At 50.9% G+C, this 15,193-nt stretch overlaps 1 protein-coding gene across 2 annotated transcripts in view; it reads left to right on the forward strand.

Annotated features, from left to right (window-relative positions):
• Positions 1-14,358: 14,358 nt before the first annotated feature.
• GABRA3 (gamma-aminobutyric acid type A receptor alpha3 subunit) overlaps positions 14,359-15,193 on the forward strand; it is a 62,044-nt gene continuing 61,209 nt past the window's right edge. The window contains exon 1 of one of the 2 annotated variants that reach the window (XM_420268.6): positions 14,359-14,532. In XM_420268.6, the coding sequence (XP_420268.4) occupies positions 14,387-14,532 (146 nt within the window). In that variant the 5' untranslated portion in view covers positions 14,359-14,386. Of the gene's footprint in view, positions 14,566-15,193 lie in introns of both variants that reach the window. The other variant, XM_004940729.5, reaches the window with a different exon arrangement.

Here is a 15,193-nt window from a genome sequence, read left to right on the forward strand (position 1 = left end):
AATATGATTAACAGTTGTAATTAACTGATGAAACAGTGTCTAGTTCTCTGCCCCCTCCTGATGATTTATGAGATGCAGAGGTTGCCTGCACCCATGGTTTCTGCTTATGGCAGCACTTTGCGACATCTCAAACTTTCTTCCCTACAATCCCCTCCAGGCACAAATCGCTGTGGCTTTAACTCCTGAGATGCATGTGAGGATGCGCTGCACCCCCAGCATCACTGCCTCTGATCCCAATCCCATTGTTGGGAGGCTCAACGGCAGAGGCTGTGTGCGTGCTGAGGGAAGAGCTGAGAAAGGGTGGCAATCTGACAGAGCGGCTGCTCAACAGAAAAGCTGAGGGAAACTCAGCCTTGGTATTAGCTGGCTGAGGGCTCAGCACCTGGGAGAGGTGGGTGCTTCCCAGCTACAGGAGATGCCTTTCAGCCTTAAATGGATATTTAAATAGATATTTAAATGTCTAGGTGGGCTTGTACAAGTGTGAGATCTTTACTTGGGGGAGAAAGAAACAGAAAAGCACTGTGTGCACGACCTCCTAACGTGAATAGGACAACTGCGTGAGTAACAGACAACTTCCTTTGGTGTATTCAACTATGAGGGCAGCATTTGTCCCTATGATGGAGACAGATGGCACTTCTGGTGTGTGTGCCCAAGGCAGATAAGAAAACAATCCCCTGTCCCATCTGATCAGCTACTGCTTTCTTCGGAGTCATTGTTAGAGATGTGCTTTTGGCTGTAGATGGTGAGCTTTGTCTTGTTTGTCTGATTGCATATGCGTGATCTAAAAAAAGTGACTATCCATTTCTCTAAGGATACCTGATGAGCATTAAAAACACAATTGCAAGAATAATCAGGTCAGACTTCAAACAAATGCAGGGAAGCAGCTTTGTTGAAGAAAGAGATACCTTGTTATGTCATTTTCTCTGAACAGTTCGTTCTTAAAGGCTGATCTTGTGCTTGGAGATCAAACTAAGGTCCTTCAGTCCAGGGATGGAACCCAGTGCTCCTCCCTACAAGCTATGGGCAGCTAAGAAGTCCTAATGTGAAAGATAAGAAATGAAACAAACAAACAAAACCAATTAAGAGCTGTCTCACCAGAGCTTGCAGCAGTGTAGAACATGGCAGGAGCAGACTTCTAGGGATGGCCTGTGCCTCTGTGGTTTATGTGTGTGCACACATATGGTTAGGGAGCACAGTGACTCTCCCATTCCCCATGATGGTATGTCTATACTGGCATAGTTGGAAAAACTCCAGCACTCCATTGCTGTCTGGGTGTAGCAGAAATGCTAAGTCACAGCTTGATGCAGTGATTGAGCACCTGGTGGGAAGGCAGGGCCAATCCAGGGGAGCTCAGGTGCATGCAATGTACCTGAATGACCAGAAGGGGTGGATCCTGGCTCCACCCCTTCCCAGGCCTCATTTAAAGGTTGGCAGTGGAGGTGAGGGTATCTTGCTGGAGACCCCTGCCTACCTGAGGCTTTCTGATGGTAAAGTTTATTTTGTGCTCACGGCTGTTGCATTTGAACAAATCCTCACTTGTTGCAGCTTAGGGCCTTATGACTCTGCTGTCATTGCTGTGCTTTCTGTTGTGTTACACTGGACAAGGCTGAAAGCTACGTGGATGAAGCCGGTCTGTGCAGAAGCTCCTCCTGCCAGCAGAGCTGGGGTTACGTGTGCTGTAATCAGCTGTCTGGGGTGCTAATGCAGCTGTGGGGAACTGAGGTTTACTGCTCCTCAAAAATACACCTGAGGAAACCCGTGATCTCCCAGATGCCTTACTGAGATATTGAGAACTGTACAGGCAAGAGACTTCTGCAGGTCTGTGGTTGCTGGGTTAAGAGGGCTGGCCAGAGGTTCTCTTGGCTTTGGCCCTAATGCTGATGGGTAGGTTGACAGGCTGAGCTCTGCCCTACCTGGGTTGGTGGAACCTATAGCTTAAACCCTGACCCTCCCTGGAGGAGGAAAAAACCAAACAAACAACTTAAATAGCTCGGTTGTGGTTATTTTTTTAAGTCTAGATGCAAAAATATCATCTCATGGTCACTTCACCTACAAGAGGGACACTTTCATGCATCAATGGGACGCTAACGCTCGAATAAGCCTGTGTTTAAAGTGGAAGTTCATCTGGGAGAGCAGAAGTCTCTCATGGACATTTCCAGCTATGAGAAATGCACTCGCTGACCTGAACGGCTGTGACACATATGCAGGTGATATTGTTTATCTACAGCCTCTCTTAGCACGCGTGCAACCATAGAAAGGCACTCAGAAGCACGCGAAAGGCTGCCAGAAGCGGTGTGTGTGGTGGGCTCTGAAGACAACACCCCCCATCTAACTGGAGGGCTTGGGTTTTACTGGCGTCCGGAGAGCAAGCAGTCCTCAAACCAGTCTCCTTAACAATCAGCTACGCGGACCCGCCCCAGTCCCTACGAAGGAGCATCCCGAGGGCTTCTCTGCGGCCGCAGCTACGGCGCTTCCCTGCCGCGGCTGGCAGAGGGCAGCAGAAGCCGCGGAACCGGAGTCGGAGCCCGAGCTGGGCGGGCACGGAGGCGCTCCTTGCGCGGTGCCCCGCGGCCGTCCTGCCGCCAGCCGGGAGAGGGGGGCTTCTCCTCCCCGGGAGTGCGGAGAGCCTTCAGGCATTGAGCTCGGCAGCATCCGTTGCGGTTAGCCCGGCCGCTTCGCGGAGCTCCTCCGCTGTGTTCGTGTTGTGCGTCCCTCCAGGCTTTTTCCCTAGGCAAGTCTGCAGGCAGCACTGCGGCTTTCTGGGCGTGGGCTTAGGTTCCTAGTTATAGGGGCGGTCTGGGGCTGGAGCCCGAGCAAAGGAAGGAGAGCGGAAGGCGGGTATACGGGAAAAACTCGTTGCTGTGGTGAAGGGACTTGGAGCACCCCCTACCCGATGAGCTGCTCCCTCCCCATGAGCCATTCGGGGCCGTGGGACACCCCTTTTTGGCCCCAGGTGGTGCACAAACGGAGCTCTGGGCTTGGCTCTGCATAGAGCTTTTTCTCTCCAGAGCAGTTGACTCCAGCCTTGCATTGATTTCCATTTGAGTCAGGCACTTCTTAAAAGCCCCAGAGGGAGCTTGCACAGCATCTGTGTCTCTGACGTTTCCAGAGAGAGCATCTTGCCAAGTATCTCCGTGTGTCAATAGCTGAGGGAATCCCTCGGTAACCTCCTTCCTGTGGATGCTTCCCTCCAGGTCCCCTGGAACGGGGCACTCTGGTGCCAGACATTCCCACAGGAACAGCAGCCCTGTTTGGAAAGAGGCCGCAATCAGCGCACTCCACGGCCACTCTGGATGTGGCTCTCCTTCCCTTTGCATTTTAGGAAGGCTCTACGGAGAGGCTTCCTTTAGGAAGGTAATTCACGGTATCTGAGTACCTTACACAGGTGTTTTACCCCCTGTAAAGCTCCTCCTGCAGGCGGTGGTGTTCTCTGACCCCATCCTCCTGGCTGGCACTGGGGTTGCTCCTTGCAGCCCGTCCACCCTTGCAGCACTGCCTTGTTCTTGGGGCTGGGAGCTTTCTGTGAAGGTGAAGGCAGCCTTACCATCTCCTACAGCACGTGACTTAATTCTGTAATGTTTTACAGTGATGTGATTATCAGCCCAAGTTAAGAATATTTTTAGCAGCAGGCACTAAGCCCTCTTCTTTAGGGGAATGTCTTGGCAGAGGAGTTGGAGCAGTTTTAAATAGGTGGCTTCTCGGTGAGAAATAACCTTACTCTGAATCGTCTCATCTGTTTTCACCCGACAAAACTTTCTTTGTTCTGGTTTAATTTTTTTTTTTCTCTTGGGGAGACTTACCAGGCCTTATCAGCTTCCTCAGCAATGGAAAGCCCACATCGCTTCTCGAGGTAAAATAAGAGTGGAGAAAGAGATTAAGGCAGAAGCTACTGAAAAATATTCTGACTTCTTTCTGGTCAGGTGGGGACGGAAGGATGAAAAGGAAGAAATCTTCCTCTGAAAATTTTCTTACTGCTGTTCTATCTGGGAGAGAGCTTCAAGTAGGAATGCGAGTCCTTAAAGTCATTTTATGCCCATAAAGTCCTGAAGTCATTGAGGTGTCACTTCTAAAAGGGGAGCTATTTTGATCTCAACAGGCTGCCAGCAGCTCATCATTGTATGTGGTTCCTGCTAGCAGGGCAGTGCTGGAGCCCGGTGCAGCTGATGCACGGTGAGGTCTGTTTGGTTCCCGACAGCGGCACCATCGTATGGCTGCAGACCACTGCCCGGTGTCTGAGGTGAGAGCTGAGGGGTGTTTCTGTGATAGGAAGGTTTAGCAGTGCTTGGTGAGCGTGCCTTGGGTGGCTTTTAGGATGAGTGGAGTCTGATAGCTCCACTTTCATGTACGTTTTCCTACCAAGAGATAGAGACCTCTCCGCTGCCCCCCTTCCCTTTCTCTCTTACCACACTGTATGTGTGGTACAGTGCAGCATTCTTTCACAGCTTCCCTTCACAGCTGCAGTGTTCAGTGAATGAAGTACTGTCTCTTCAAGCAGCCTTCTCGAGAAGCCATGCTTCTTTGTGTGCAGCCAAGCCATTTTGCAAGCCTGCTCGTCTTTATCTTGATTCCACTGGTCTTCCTGGCCCAGCTTTTTTCTTCTTAGTTTCATTTCTAACCTTCTGTTCTTTGAGCAAGACTTCAGTATTTTGCATGCTGATGTTAATGAAATGTTCGGGCAAAGAAACCTAATCTTTGGGAGGTGGAGGAAGAAAATTAAAGTCACATCTCCTTACTTTATCCTCTACCCCGTACTGTGCATTTGCATCAGTATATCCCAATTAGCTGACCTCCCCATAGATCTTCTTTGAAGCACCTCTGCCTCGTTGAATGCACATGATACCTGGTGCTTGCCTTCAACGCGGCTCTTCAGGCTTTCTTCTTTTGCCCATTGTAGGATCTGCTCCTTTGCCTATTCAGGTGCTGCACAGTAGTACTCGTCACCGTTGTATCAGACTGATTCACACATGGTAATGAACTTAATTTCACACCACCCCTACAGGGAGTCCGGTTATTTTTATCTTACATTAGTGAAAATTGACATGCAGTGCTTAAAGAGGAAAAAAAAAAAAAAGCAGTGAATAGTTTTGGCTGTCAAACTGAAGATATGTAGGGTCGTGATTTTTGGATTACTTTACCCCCAGAGGTCTCTCTCTGCAGTGGAGCTTCTCCTGGGTAAGAGTGGCTGCCCAGCACACCTGTAAGGCGGACCCAGGACATCTGTAAAACAGGATCTTCCTTGTGCTGTTTCAGTCTGGGATGGATCCGTCTGGCTGGTGAGGTGGAAAAGAAGTTGCTGCAGTGACTTTTCCTGCTGCAGCTTCTGGCACCTTGGCTGGCATCAGATCTGCAATCCACTGAGCAAGGGCTGCTGGGCTCCTGGCAAAGCGTGTGGCCACGCACCCTGTGTGTAAGCTGACTGCAGCCTCCTGGAATTGGCAAAGCTTTCGTCTCTTGCCTTTCTGATCGCACCTGCAACTGGAAATGATCAGGTTTTCATCAAAATCTTGCTGTTTTGAAAATTCTGCTTGTGAAAGAAAATGTCCTCTTGAAAACCTCTGGCTGGAGACCTTTCAGATTTGCTCCAGGCCGTGTGCTTTCCTAAACCCCACCTCCACATCCTCCCTCCAGCCAAGGGAAGCTGTCTGGGGGTTGCATACCTGATGGCCAATGCTTCCCACTGATTGCTTCCCCTTTTGTCTGAGAAATAAAACAAAGTAACCTGATTAACTAGGATGGAAGGAATTAAGCCTGTTTGTGGAGATAAGGATCAACGAGGTCTCTTAACAACACTTGTTACTCTGGGCTTCCTTTGATTGGCGTATCAGCAGCTACATGCCATCCACCTGGATGGATTCTCCTGTGCATCTGAATGCAGAAGAAATGAGGCAGAGGGTTGTTTTAGTTAATATCTGCTGCGTGATTTTTCCAGGTGCTGTGCAGCTCCTATCTTGCCTTGTAACCTCTGTTCCTTCAATTCTAAAGTCCTGCCTGTGCTAACAGTACTGCATGCCATCCTTGACCCTACTCCTGGCTTTGTGTTGCTCCCATATCCCTTGACAGAGACCTTTCCTTAAAATGAATATGTTTGTGATGCCTTGAGGGGATAGGAAGGGCTTAGGGGCTGAGTGACACGATCTCTTGGCAGGTCCTGGGAGTTCTCCCAGGTGATGGGCTGGAGCTGCTGGCATGGATTCTGGAATGAATTAGTTTGAGAGGTGTTCCTGGATGCCTATGGGTTCACAGCAGAAATCTTGGTACTCCCACTGTATTCCATTAGCAGCAAAGTGTGAGGTTGCATACCTTGGATTAGAAAGCACTTGAGGATGTCATTTACACGGGCAGATTTCCCAGCTGACTGAGCATTCCTATTCCACTAATTACAAACCAAGAGGGTGTTGTATGCAGTGGCACCCAGACAAGAGGAGCTTTCCTCCCTAATGGGGGCAGGTTGGGAAGAAGCAGAATGGATATGCTAATTGTTATCCTCTCCCATTATATGCAATCAGTTGGAACAAAGTAAAGCTTCCTTTGGTAGCTCCTGAGAAATGTGGCGCTCAGATGCTGCAGCTGGCTCCTTCCAACAGCCAGCATCCGAGTCAGCACTGTAGATGAAGTGTATCAGAAAGGGATAGCTCAGAGCCAGGACTGGCTGGAACTGGCAGCTTTTCTGAAGTCACCTGGAATAGTCAAGGCTTAGGGAGCAGATGACAGAGCTGCCCTACCCAAATCTTTGGTTAGTGTTTGACCAAAGTGTTGCAGGGCTGTGTTGTTCTGTTTCTAGCCGGTGTGGGATGCAAAAGACGAAGTTGCTTTTTCAAATTTCCCAGCACTGAAGGTGTGGGGCTGAGAGGAAGCAGTGACCCTCAAAATCCTACCAACCTCTGGGCTTCCCGCTGCGTAGGGTTGCTCTCAGTCAGGTGGTTTGATCTTCCTGCTGCTCTGGGGCAGTTACAGCATCCCTCTTCTCAACTTGAGTGTCCTTTAAATCCCTGGGCCCGTGTTTTCCTATTTGGCATTGCCAGAGGCTGTGCATCCCCCTGCCAGGCAGCTGATAGCAGCAGAACATCTGCCTGCCTCGGTGCCCCGTGGCTCTTCCTCCCGAGCATAGCTGCTTTGCTCTGCCATGTGTCTTCCTATCATCAGATGCACAACTCCTTTTGCTGGCTTGTGCTGTTTGTCTCTGATTTGGTTGCACTAAAAACCCTCCTGAAGCAGGCAGGCCCTGGGAGGGCATTGCCTGTTGGTGGTGCATTTGTGCAACTGGCAGATGGATCCTCAACACCCTGTGCAGGAATAAGTCCCAGATCCTGCCCTGGTGCCTAATGCTGTTTGCTGGTGGGCAGCCTGGTAGGGCCATTGTGTGAAGGGAGATGAAGAGGACTGTTTAGGCCTCCGTGTTGCCCCAGTTCTGACAGGCAGCCGGGGTGGTGTTTCCAACATGCATCTGAAGGTGTTTCTTAGAGTGGGCATCACTGACAGTGGTAAGGAATTAGGGATGGAGTGAACTGGAACTGGTGGCTAAGCCGGTCCTCCAGCATGCTTCCACTCCTGGTACCAGCAGTTGCATATGGTGGATGCATGAGAAACTGCGTGAGTGCCAAGGAGATAGCCCTTGGGCATGCTTGGAGCTGGAGCCGTCCCTTTTTTGGTTGCTTCGCCTCATGCCAAGAAAGGGTTATCACAAACCTTTCTAAGCAGTTCTTCCTCTCATTAAGTACTGAGCCTCTGGCTCAATGTTGGCTTCCCATGGGGGTGCTCCAGGAGGCAGAGATTGGAGTGTCCTGTCTCCTGCAGCCACCACTCACCTTAATCTCGTGAAGAGCTCTTATTACCTGAGTCTCTGCTGTTTTGTTTCAGCTAATTAGTGCTGATGAGATCCACTCGCTGTTAGGCAGTCTCCTGTCCTTCAGCTTCCTGCGGTCCTCATAAAGTTTACCAAACATGGCAAGATATTAAACCTTTCAGGCACCATAGCACAGGCACTGCAGTGGCATTTAGAGTCCTTGGTAAGGCAGCAGATACAGCCGATGTCTTTAGGAAATGTCTGTAGGAACTTCTTCTCTCCTGCTGACAGGCTCTATCTACAACTAAGTTGTGAGGCTAACTATCCTGCCTGATGGAAAGGATCCTAAAATTGCTATTTCAATGAAAGTACAGCCAATCTCCAATGCAATAAGTTCTGGACTATGTCAGAATTGACACTGCCCGCGGAATTTATGGCCTTTGTGCCCAATGCTCAGCCACAGCTTTGGGCCAGGAGGTTTGCTGCTGTTTGGTGTACAACTATAAAAAGGGCTCAGTTTTATCAAGCTGTGATGAGACCAGAGTTTCCTTAAGAGGAGAGACTCAAGCTGGTGTAGAAAGCTGAGGAGGGTGTTCAGAGGGAAGGTAGGACATAGGATAACATTCCATGTAATTTGAGCATATGGCATTTTCCTGAGACTTTGGTTAATGCTGTCAACTCCTGCAATTTAGTGTGAATCTCCTGTTGTTTGGCTCTGTTTCAAGCTCCTGCTTTTGGCTTTGTGTCATGTCACTCTCCTTCTTAAAAAACAAGCAAACAAAAAAAACCCACACAAAATAAGTTCAGTTTTGTGGGGCCCAGAAGGACAGAAGGATCCCAGATCAGAAAAGCAAGCCAGCAGCCATCCTAAAGCCAGCCCTCCCTAAAGTCAGCCTTCCTATGCAGTTGATTTATTAGCGTTATGCACCTAAATTGCTTAAGCATATTTGGACTTCACAGGCATACACAATGTTAGAAATAGAAATGCTGAAGCATCTAAAACCTCATGACTCCACAGGGGGTTTTTTGAACTGATGCTGCTATTGTAACTGCAAAAGAGATGTGCCTGTGTCTAGGTCTTTCTCTCCAGGTTTGGTTTTGCCCTTGCCAAGGGACTGCAGGACAAATACAGTTTCTTTCAGGCCCATTAGTTTTTATGAATTTGTTCTACTGCCAGCTTATATTTCTTGAAATTCAAGACGGTGAGCTAGCCCTCCTAAAAGAGCTCTGGTGCTTCTCCACATAGCTGGGTCTGCCTTCTGGAGATGTGGATGGATGCGTTCTGTCAGAGAAACGAGGCTCCTGCTCTTTGCTCTGCCAGCATCTGCTGGGGCACAGACCTGGAGCTCAGCAGTGGCATGTAGGAAGCTTTTTAGCTCTCTGAGTTGTTGGGTGGGTGCATGAGCTGAGCATCTATAGAAGACTGAGATATAGCCGTACCAATGGCCACGTGGATTTTATTGTACGTGTTTGAGTAAAACCCCAGGTACACTGGGGTTCTTATCTGAAGCAGCAAGGATTGTGTGATGCTGGATGTGAGCGTTGTATAGCACCTCAGGCATCCCTTGGCATTGCGTGTAGATCAGCACCTTTCAGGTCTAGCAAAAGAAAAAAACAACAGTAATTTTCCCCAACCTTTCCACGCTCCCTGTCTGCTCAGATCTCAAGTGAACCTTCTGAAAGCTATGCCCTGGCCCATTGCCCTCCTCTTTCCCTCCTGCACACTGCTGCAATGCACCAACACCTTCTACAGGCGGTGCTTCCCTTCTTGACTGCTTTGCTGGGTTTATGGAGACTGCACTCCCGGTGGTGGGAGACACCTTGGCATTTGATTCCAAGGTTAAGCCCCGCTACTGAGCTCTTGAAATGTATGAGTGAAGTGACAGACTGCATAATGTATGATGTGGGATGTAAAGATAAAGCTGTATCCTTTCACAAACCCTGAGATTTAGGGTTGGAGACTTTCACTGTGGGAAAGTTTGCCTCGTATAGGAACCAGCAGGTCCTTAGCTCCACCTACTTCCAACTGCCCAGCACGGGAGATGCCAGCCAATGGGTTTACTGGTAAAGGGGTACCCAGAGGGCATCACTTTAGACCGTGCTGGGGGAAACGTTGTTCTTAGCTTGGTTCTGAGGCACCAGGGAGAGCAGAACACTTTAGGTGGATTCTGTCCCCTTCAGGAACTTCACTGTGGACATGCTGGAGTGGAGAAGGGAGGAGGATTGCTTACAGTGGGGGAAATTATTATCTTTCTGCCTCAGCCCAGTGCTGTGCCCACTTGTTAGGTTCTGGCCAGTGGTGCAGCCCTTCCTGCACGCTGCACAAGGCTGAACCTCAGTTCTGCATGGCTACAGCAGCAACCCAAGGCTCTTCTCCCTGCACAAAAAGGAGGAAGAGTTTGCACGGGTGGCTCCAGTTTGCCTGCACACTGGGAAAACCGCCATCTTTTTGGTTCTGTTTCTTTGCATCGCTGCTAGACTCTGCTTGAGGGCTGCGGTGCGGTGCACAGCACTCTGCCTGGGTGGGACAGCCCTGAAGGTTGGGATGGCAGTCGCAGGGCTGCCAGCAGCGTGCAGGATGAGCTGTGACCCCCATCTCTGACCGAGGATGCAGGCGGGTGGCTGATTTATGGCCGTGGTGAGATAGGGGTCTCTCAGAGTTAAGCTGTAGGCGAGTTGCCATGGAGACAGGCTAATAAAGCACCAGGCAGCAGCCGGCTCTGACGATGGAAGCCCTGCTACGGGTGCAAGGAGCGGGTGGGTGGAGAGAAGGAGCAGCTGGCATGGTGGGGATGGAGGGTGAGCACCAGGAGAGTGGGACAAGAGTTGGGTTTTTGAAATGGCCCTGGATGCTCTGAGAGGGAAAGGGGTGAAGGGAGGAGAGATTCCCCTTCCAGCCCTTTGGGGAGGAGTATGTCAATGTGGTGCTCTTTGAGGTAAGCAGTAGCCTTTGGTAAAGGAGCTGGACCCGTGTGCAGCTGGAGCGTATCCTGTTTTGGTCCCCTGCCTGCATCAGCTGCTTGTTTGCTTACTGTATGCAGGTTGGTTTCTTCCCCAGAAGCTCAAGAGGGCCTCAGAGTGGATGGGGGTGTCAGCTTGCAGAGGCCACCCAATGCAGGACTGGTGCAACAGACTTGTGTCCATACTCGTTAGATTGTTTGTAGAGAAAATGGGACTTGCTCCATGCCAAAGTGGGTGCCTGCATGCAAGGACCACTCTGACTGGAGTACTCTCCTGGTGCTGATGAGCCTTCAGCCTCAGAGTAGGTTTCCAGCAACTCTGGGGAGCCACGTGTCACTGGGTCATCACACCTCCATCATCACACTGTTTCTGCCTTTTGGTGTTCCTTGGACCAACACTGTACCCTGACTGCTGCTATGTAGGAGCTACAGCTCCCTTGAGTGCTGGATCTGGGCGTTAGCCGGAATGAATGTGGATGGCACAGGCTTGCTCCAAGGAGCTTGGGTGTGCCAGAGCTGTGCTGCACATCCCTAATCCCTTGATCCAGCCTGTACCTTCAGAAAGGACCGTCCAGTCTAAACGCCTCACTAGGCTAGCAGTTATTAAATCTGCAATCCTTCTCAGTTCAAGGGCACTGTAGTATGGATCTAAAACTAAGCACACTTCTATTCTGGCTGGTTGAACAGGGTGGCAGAAGTGAAAGGCTTAGCTAATTATAAGCAAGATATTCCCAGGCTGCTGTACTTCCATTTTGAGAGATTACTCTTCAGTAATATGGTGACAGCCTTAAAGTTTAACCTTGATCATCATGAAAAGGGTTTTGCCTCAATGCCATCTCATCCTGGAGTGTGCCAGAGTTCAGGTAGGCATTTCAAGAAGTAAAGGATGGGGGGGGTTTCAGTAATATATTTTAAGAAGGAAATAAAGCTTTATGATGGAGGGATGCATTAAAAGATAATTGATTACAGGTTTCACATGATGTTTTTATGCCTCTGAAATAGATGGATGTTATCTACAGAGACTGATGTTCAGGGGAGGGCTGTATTCTTCCAAACAGAGCAAAGGTCAAGACAATTCTGGCTGACTATGAGCAGCTATTGATAACATTGTCTTCTCTTTCAGAAAAGGTTTCCTAAAGCAGGGCTTTCTGAGCTGGTTAATGCCTTCTTCCCTGGCCAGAGTCTCAGCTCCCCTGTTGATTAAAGCTATCACATGCTTTTGCTGAAGACCCTTGTGTCTTTATGTCACTAGCCAGATGACAGAAGTACTCTCCTTCTCTATGATTAGTTGGAATCTTCACTTGCTGGGATGAAAAAGGTTTATTTTCTTCATTAGGACTGGGGCTTCCTTTGATATCCCCATTGCAGGAGGGCTGGCCAGCCCTTAAGGGGCACAGATCACGCAAGGCTTTGGAGCCTTTCCAGGAGGAGTGGTGTCTGGGGCTTGGCTGGTTATTGCTGCTTGGCTGGCTGGAGGTAGACCTTGCTGTGGAGCAGAGGTTCCTGCTCTGCCAAGGGTCTGAGTGTGATATGACCTGGATCCAGCACATCTGGAAGGATGAGAAGAGATGCGGTGTGCACATCCACTGACCTCCTCACTTATGGTGGTTTTAGGTGGGGTACCTTTTGCAGTGCTGGCAGCTATTCATGTGACAGCTGTCACTGTTCATGTGATGACATCCTTGTAGCCCTTCAGCTTGTGCTTCTTTCTGTCTGACCCCAGTTATGGCCACTTCCCCCACCTTTACAAAGGGAACTTACTGTATGTTATGGCTGCAAAGGGAGGAATTTTGTATAATTTTGAGGTTGTTAGGGAAACTTTTTCAATAAAGAGCTTCGTGCCCAAGACTATTTCAGGCTGCTGGCAGTGGCAGAGGAGACCTCTCGGTGAGCCAAGAAGGCATCTGGGAGTGGAGTGAGCTATGTTGTTCCTGGGGAAGTCTGTATTGCTGTTGCGTATGGATGAACAGGCCTCGAGAGAACCACAGCCTCTGTTGCCTGAGACTATTGTTAGCGCTACTTAAACCTATAAATCTTGGGATGTTCTTCAATGTGAGCCATTTAAATCTTGAGTCACTTGTCTCCGGATACGCTCGTCTCGCTGATTGTGTTTCATGACTGTTCTCCTACCCAAGGCAGCTCTTGCCAGCAGCTGATTCAGTTTGGAAAGGAGGACGAACAAGCATGAGGGCCTCCTCTGCTCTGATCCTATAGAGAATCAATGCCCCTGAGTTATCAAGGTCCTATGCGTTGTCCTACCCCTGGCTATGGTTCACAGCAGTGTTCTCCCATAGAGTGTCACTTCCCCATGGGAAGGTGGTGGCTCAGGTCCTCGGGACTTTTACTTCTGTGTGTGTTGGACCTCCCGCTGAGCTCTCTCCTGTTCCCTTGCCAACACTTATTTACAAGCGTATAAATTAGGAACAGAAGGAGATGTGCTGTGGAAGAAACTCTGAAGTAAGCAGAAACTTGGTGTCAATAAGTATGGCTGGCTTTTGTTGTTCCCTGGACTCTTCTGTGTGCTTTGAGTGGGAGATGGGGCTCGATGATCTCCTGAAATCTCTTCCAGTGTGAATTTTCCTATGTTTTCCCACAATTGTGGGGGAAAAAATATAAAGCTCCTCTGCTGGCATGCACACATATCTCACTCTTCTCTCAAGTGATGCTTTAGATTCTTCTGGGATGCAAGGATTGGGCTGTTTTCTGCTGCGGAAATGCAGAGAACTGATACTTGGACTGGATTTAACTGTTTACATGCTCTCCTTCAGACTCTTGCCGTGATGTTTGTGTGTTATTTTTAGTACTCAGCTAAAGGTAGTTTTGAGATGGGCGGTGGTACTTATGGTTACCATCCTTCCTCGCCCCAGACCCTCAGTGGCAGAGCAGTGGTTGTGTACCACAAAGTCACAGCTGCAGCTGAGTCCTGCAGAGTGTTCCACAAGGAGAGCTCTGCAGGGACAATATATTTTGAGTGCGCCTTACTGTCAGCTGTTGTCTGCCCAGCTTCAGCTGTGGGGCTCTGCAGAGCCTCCTGATCCCAGCTGGCTCTGGCCGGTGCGTCCTGCATCGCTTCGCCTGGCATCGCTCTTCCTCTGGGATCCCCGCGCTGCCACTTCGTCCTTGCTTTTACTGCCTACTCCTCAGAGCATCTGAACCTGTCTTCTTCCTCCTCCTCCCCCCAACCCCCCCCCCCCCCCCCCGCCCTTTCCTCTGCATTTGTTTTCCTCCGCATGCCGTTTTATTGCAATATAAACCTCCGGCAATTCCAAGTTGCAGCCCTAACTTTCCTGCCAGGATTTGGGCCTCGCGGGGACGGGGCAGCAGCTTGATAGGGTCTGGGGCACAGCGCCCTTCGGGGTGCCAGCCGCCTCCTGGCAGAGCCTCAGCGCCTCGGGGAGCGCCCACCCTTCAACAGGTAGGTGCTGGGAGCAGCCCGCTGTGCTCCGCTCGTCCTGCGCTGCAGAAAGGATGCTGAGCACCGCCGCGGCTCCGCGATGCTGGGCTTCAGCGGAGGGCTGTGACATCGCTTGGGGCAGGGAGGGCGGCGGGGTAGGGGAGCTGCCTCCCGCTCTGCTCTGCACAAAGCGGGTGGTTAAACCCTCCTCCGGGCCGCGGGGAGGAGGAGGAGGAGGAAGGCGGGGGGATGCTGCTTCCCTCCCTCCCTCTCTCCCTCCCTCGCCGCGGCCGGAGGAGCGCGCAGGCGGCGGCTGGCAGCCCGGGCACGGCGGGCTCGGGGCCGCGGAGCGGTGCGGGCTCCGGCCCCCCCCGTCTGGGGCAGCCGGCGCGGCGGTGAGTGCTCCGCGGGGGTCCCCGCTTTGTTGGGTGGGTATCCCTCGCCGGGCGTGGAGATGGGCGTGCGGGGAGGGGCTGCACCCCCGGCTATTGTCTGTCGGCCGGTGGGCGGCGGGGGGAGAAAGGAAGAGGACGGGGCGTTGAGGGGGAGCATCCTTGATGCCGCAGCAACTCCGGAGCGCGTTGGTCCGGAGCAGAGCGGCAGCCCGAGCTGTGCGGGGGACCCCCGGCCCCAGCCCACCCGTGCGGGTAGCGGGGAGAGAGCAAATGCCCAAAAGAGAACGAGATGAGTCCGGGTCCTGGAGCCGGACGGCGAACGCAGGGGATGGGCTGAACAGAGAGAACAACGTACTAAAGCAAAGTCAAATTTCCCCCTGAATCCCATTGCCAGGCCTAATGGGCACCGATGCTGAGTTGGGGTTGGGATGAGGAAGAAAGGGAAGGATCTCTGAGAACAGTATAGGAGGGAAGGGAAAAATGCTCCAGATCCTCCTCCCGCAAATTAATGGGACTGAGATATGGATCATTTAAAAGGAGCAGCGTAATGCAATTAAGCCTTAGACAGTTCCCACTGCAACGTTTATCCATTGTTCCCTGCTCTGCCTTCTGCCAGAATGATTCTGGTCTGGATGAGGGGAGTATAATTGAGGAAATAGTT

This window comes from Gallus gallus, chromosome 4 (genome assembly GCF_016699485.2).
Source record: "Gallus gallus isolate bGalGal1 chromosome 4, bGalGal1.mat.broiler.GRCg7b, whole genome shotgun sequence".
Lineage (NCBI taxonomy): Eukaryota > Metazoa > Chordata > Aves > Galliformes > Phasianidae > Gallus > Gallus gallus.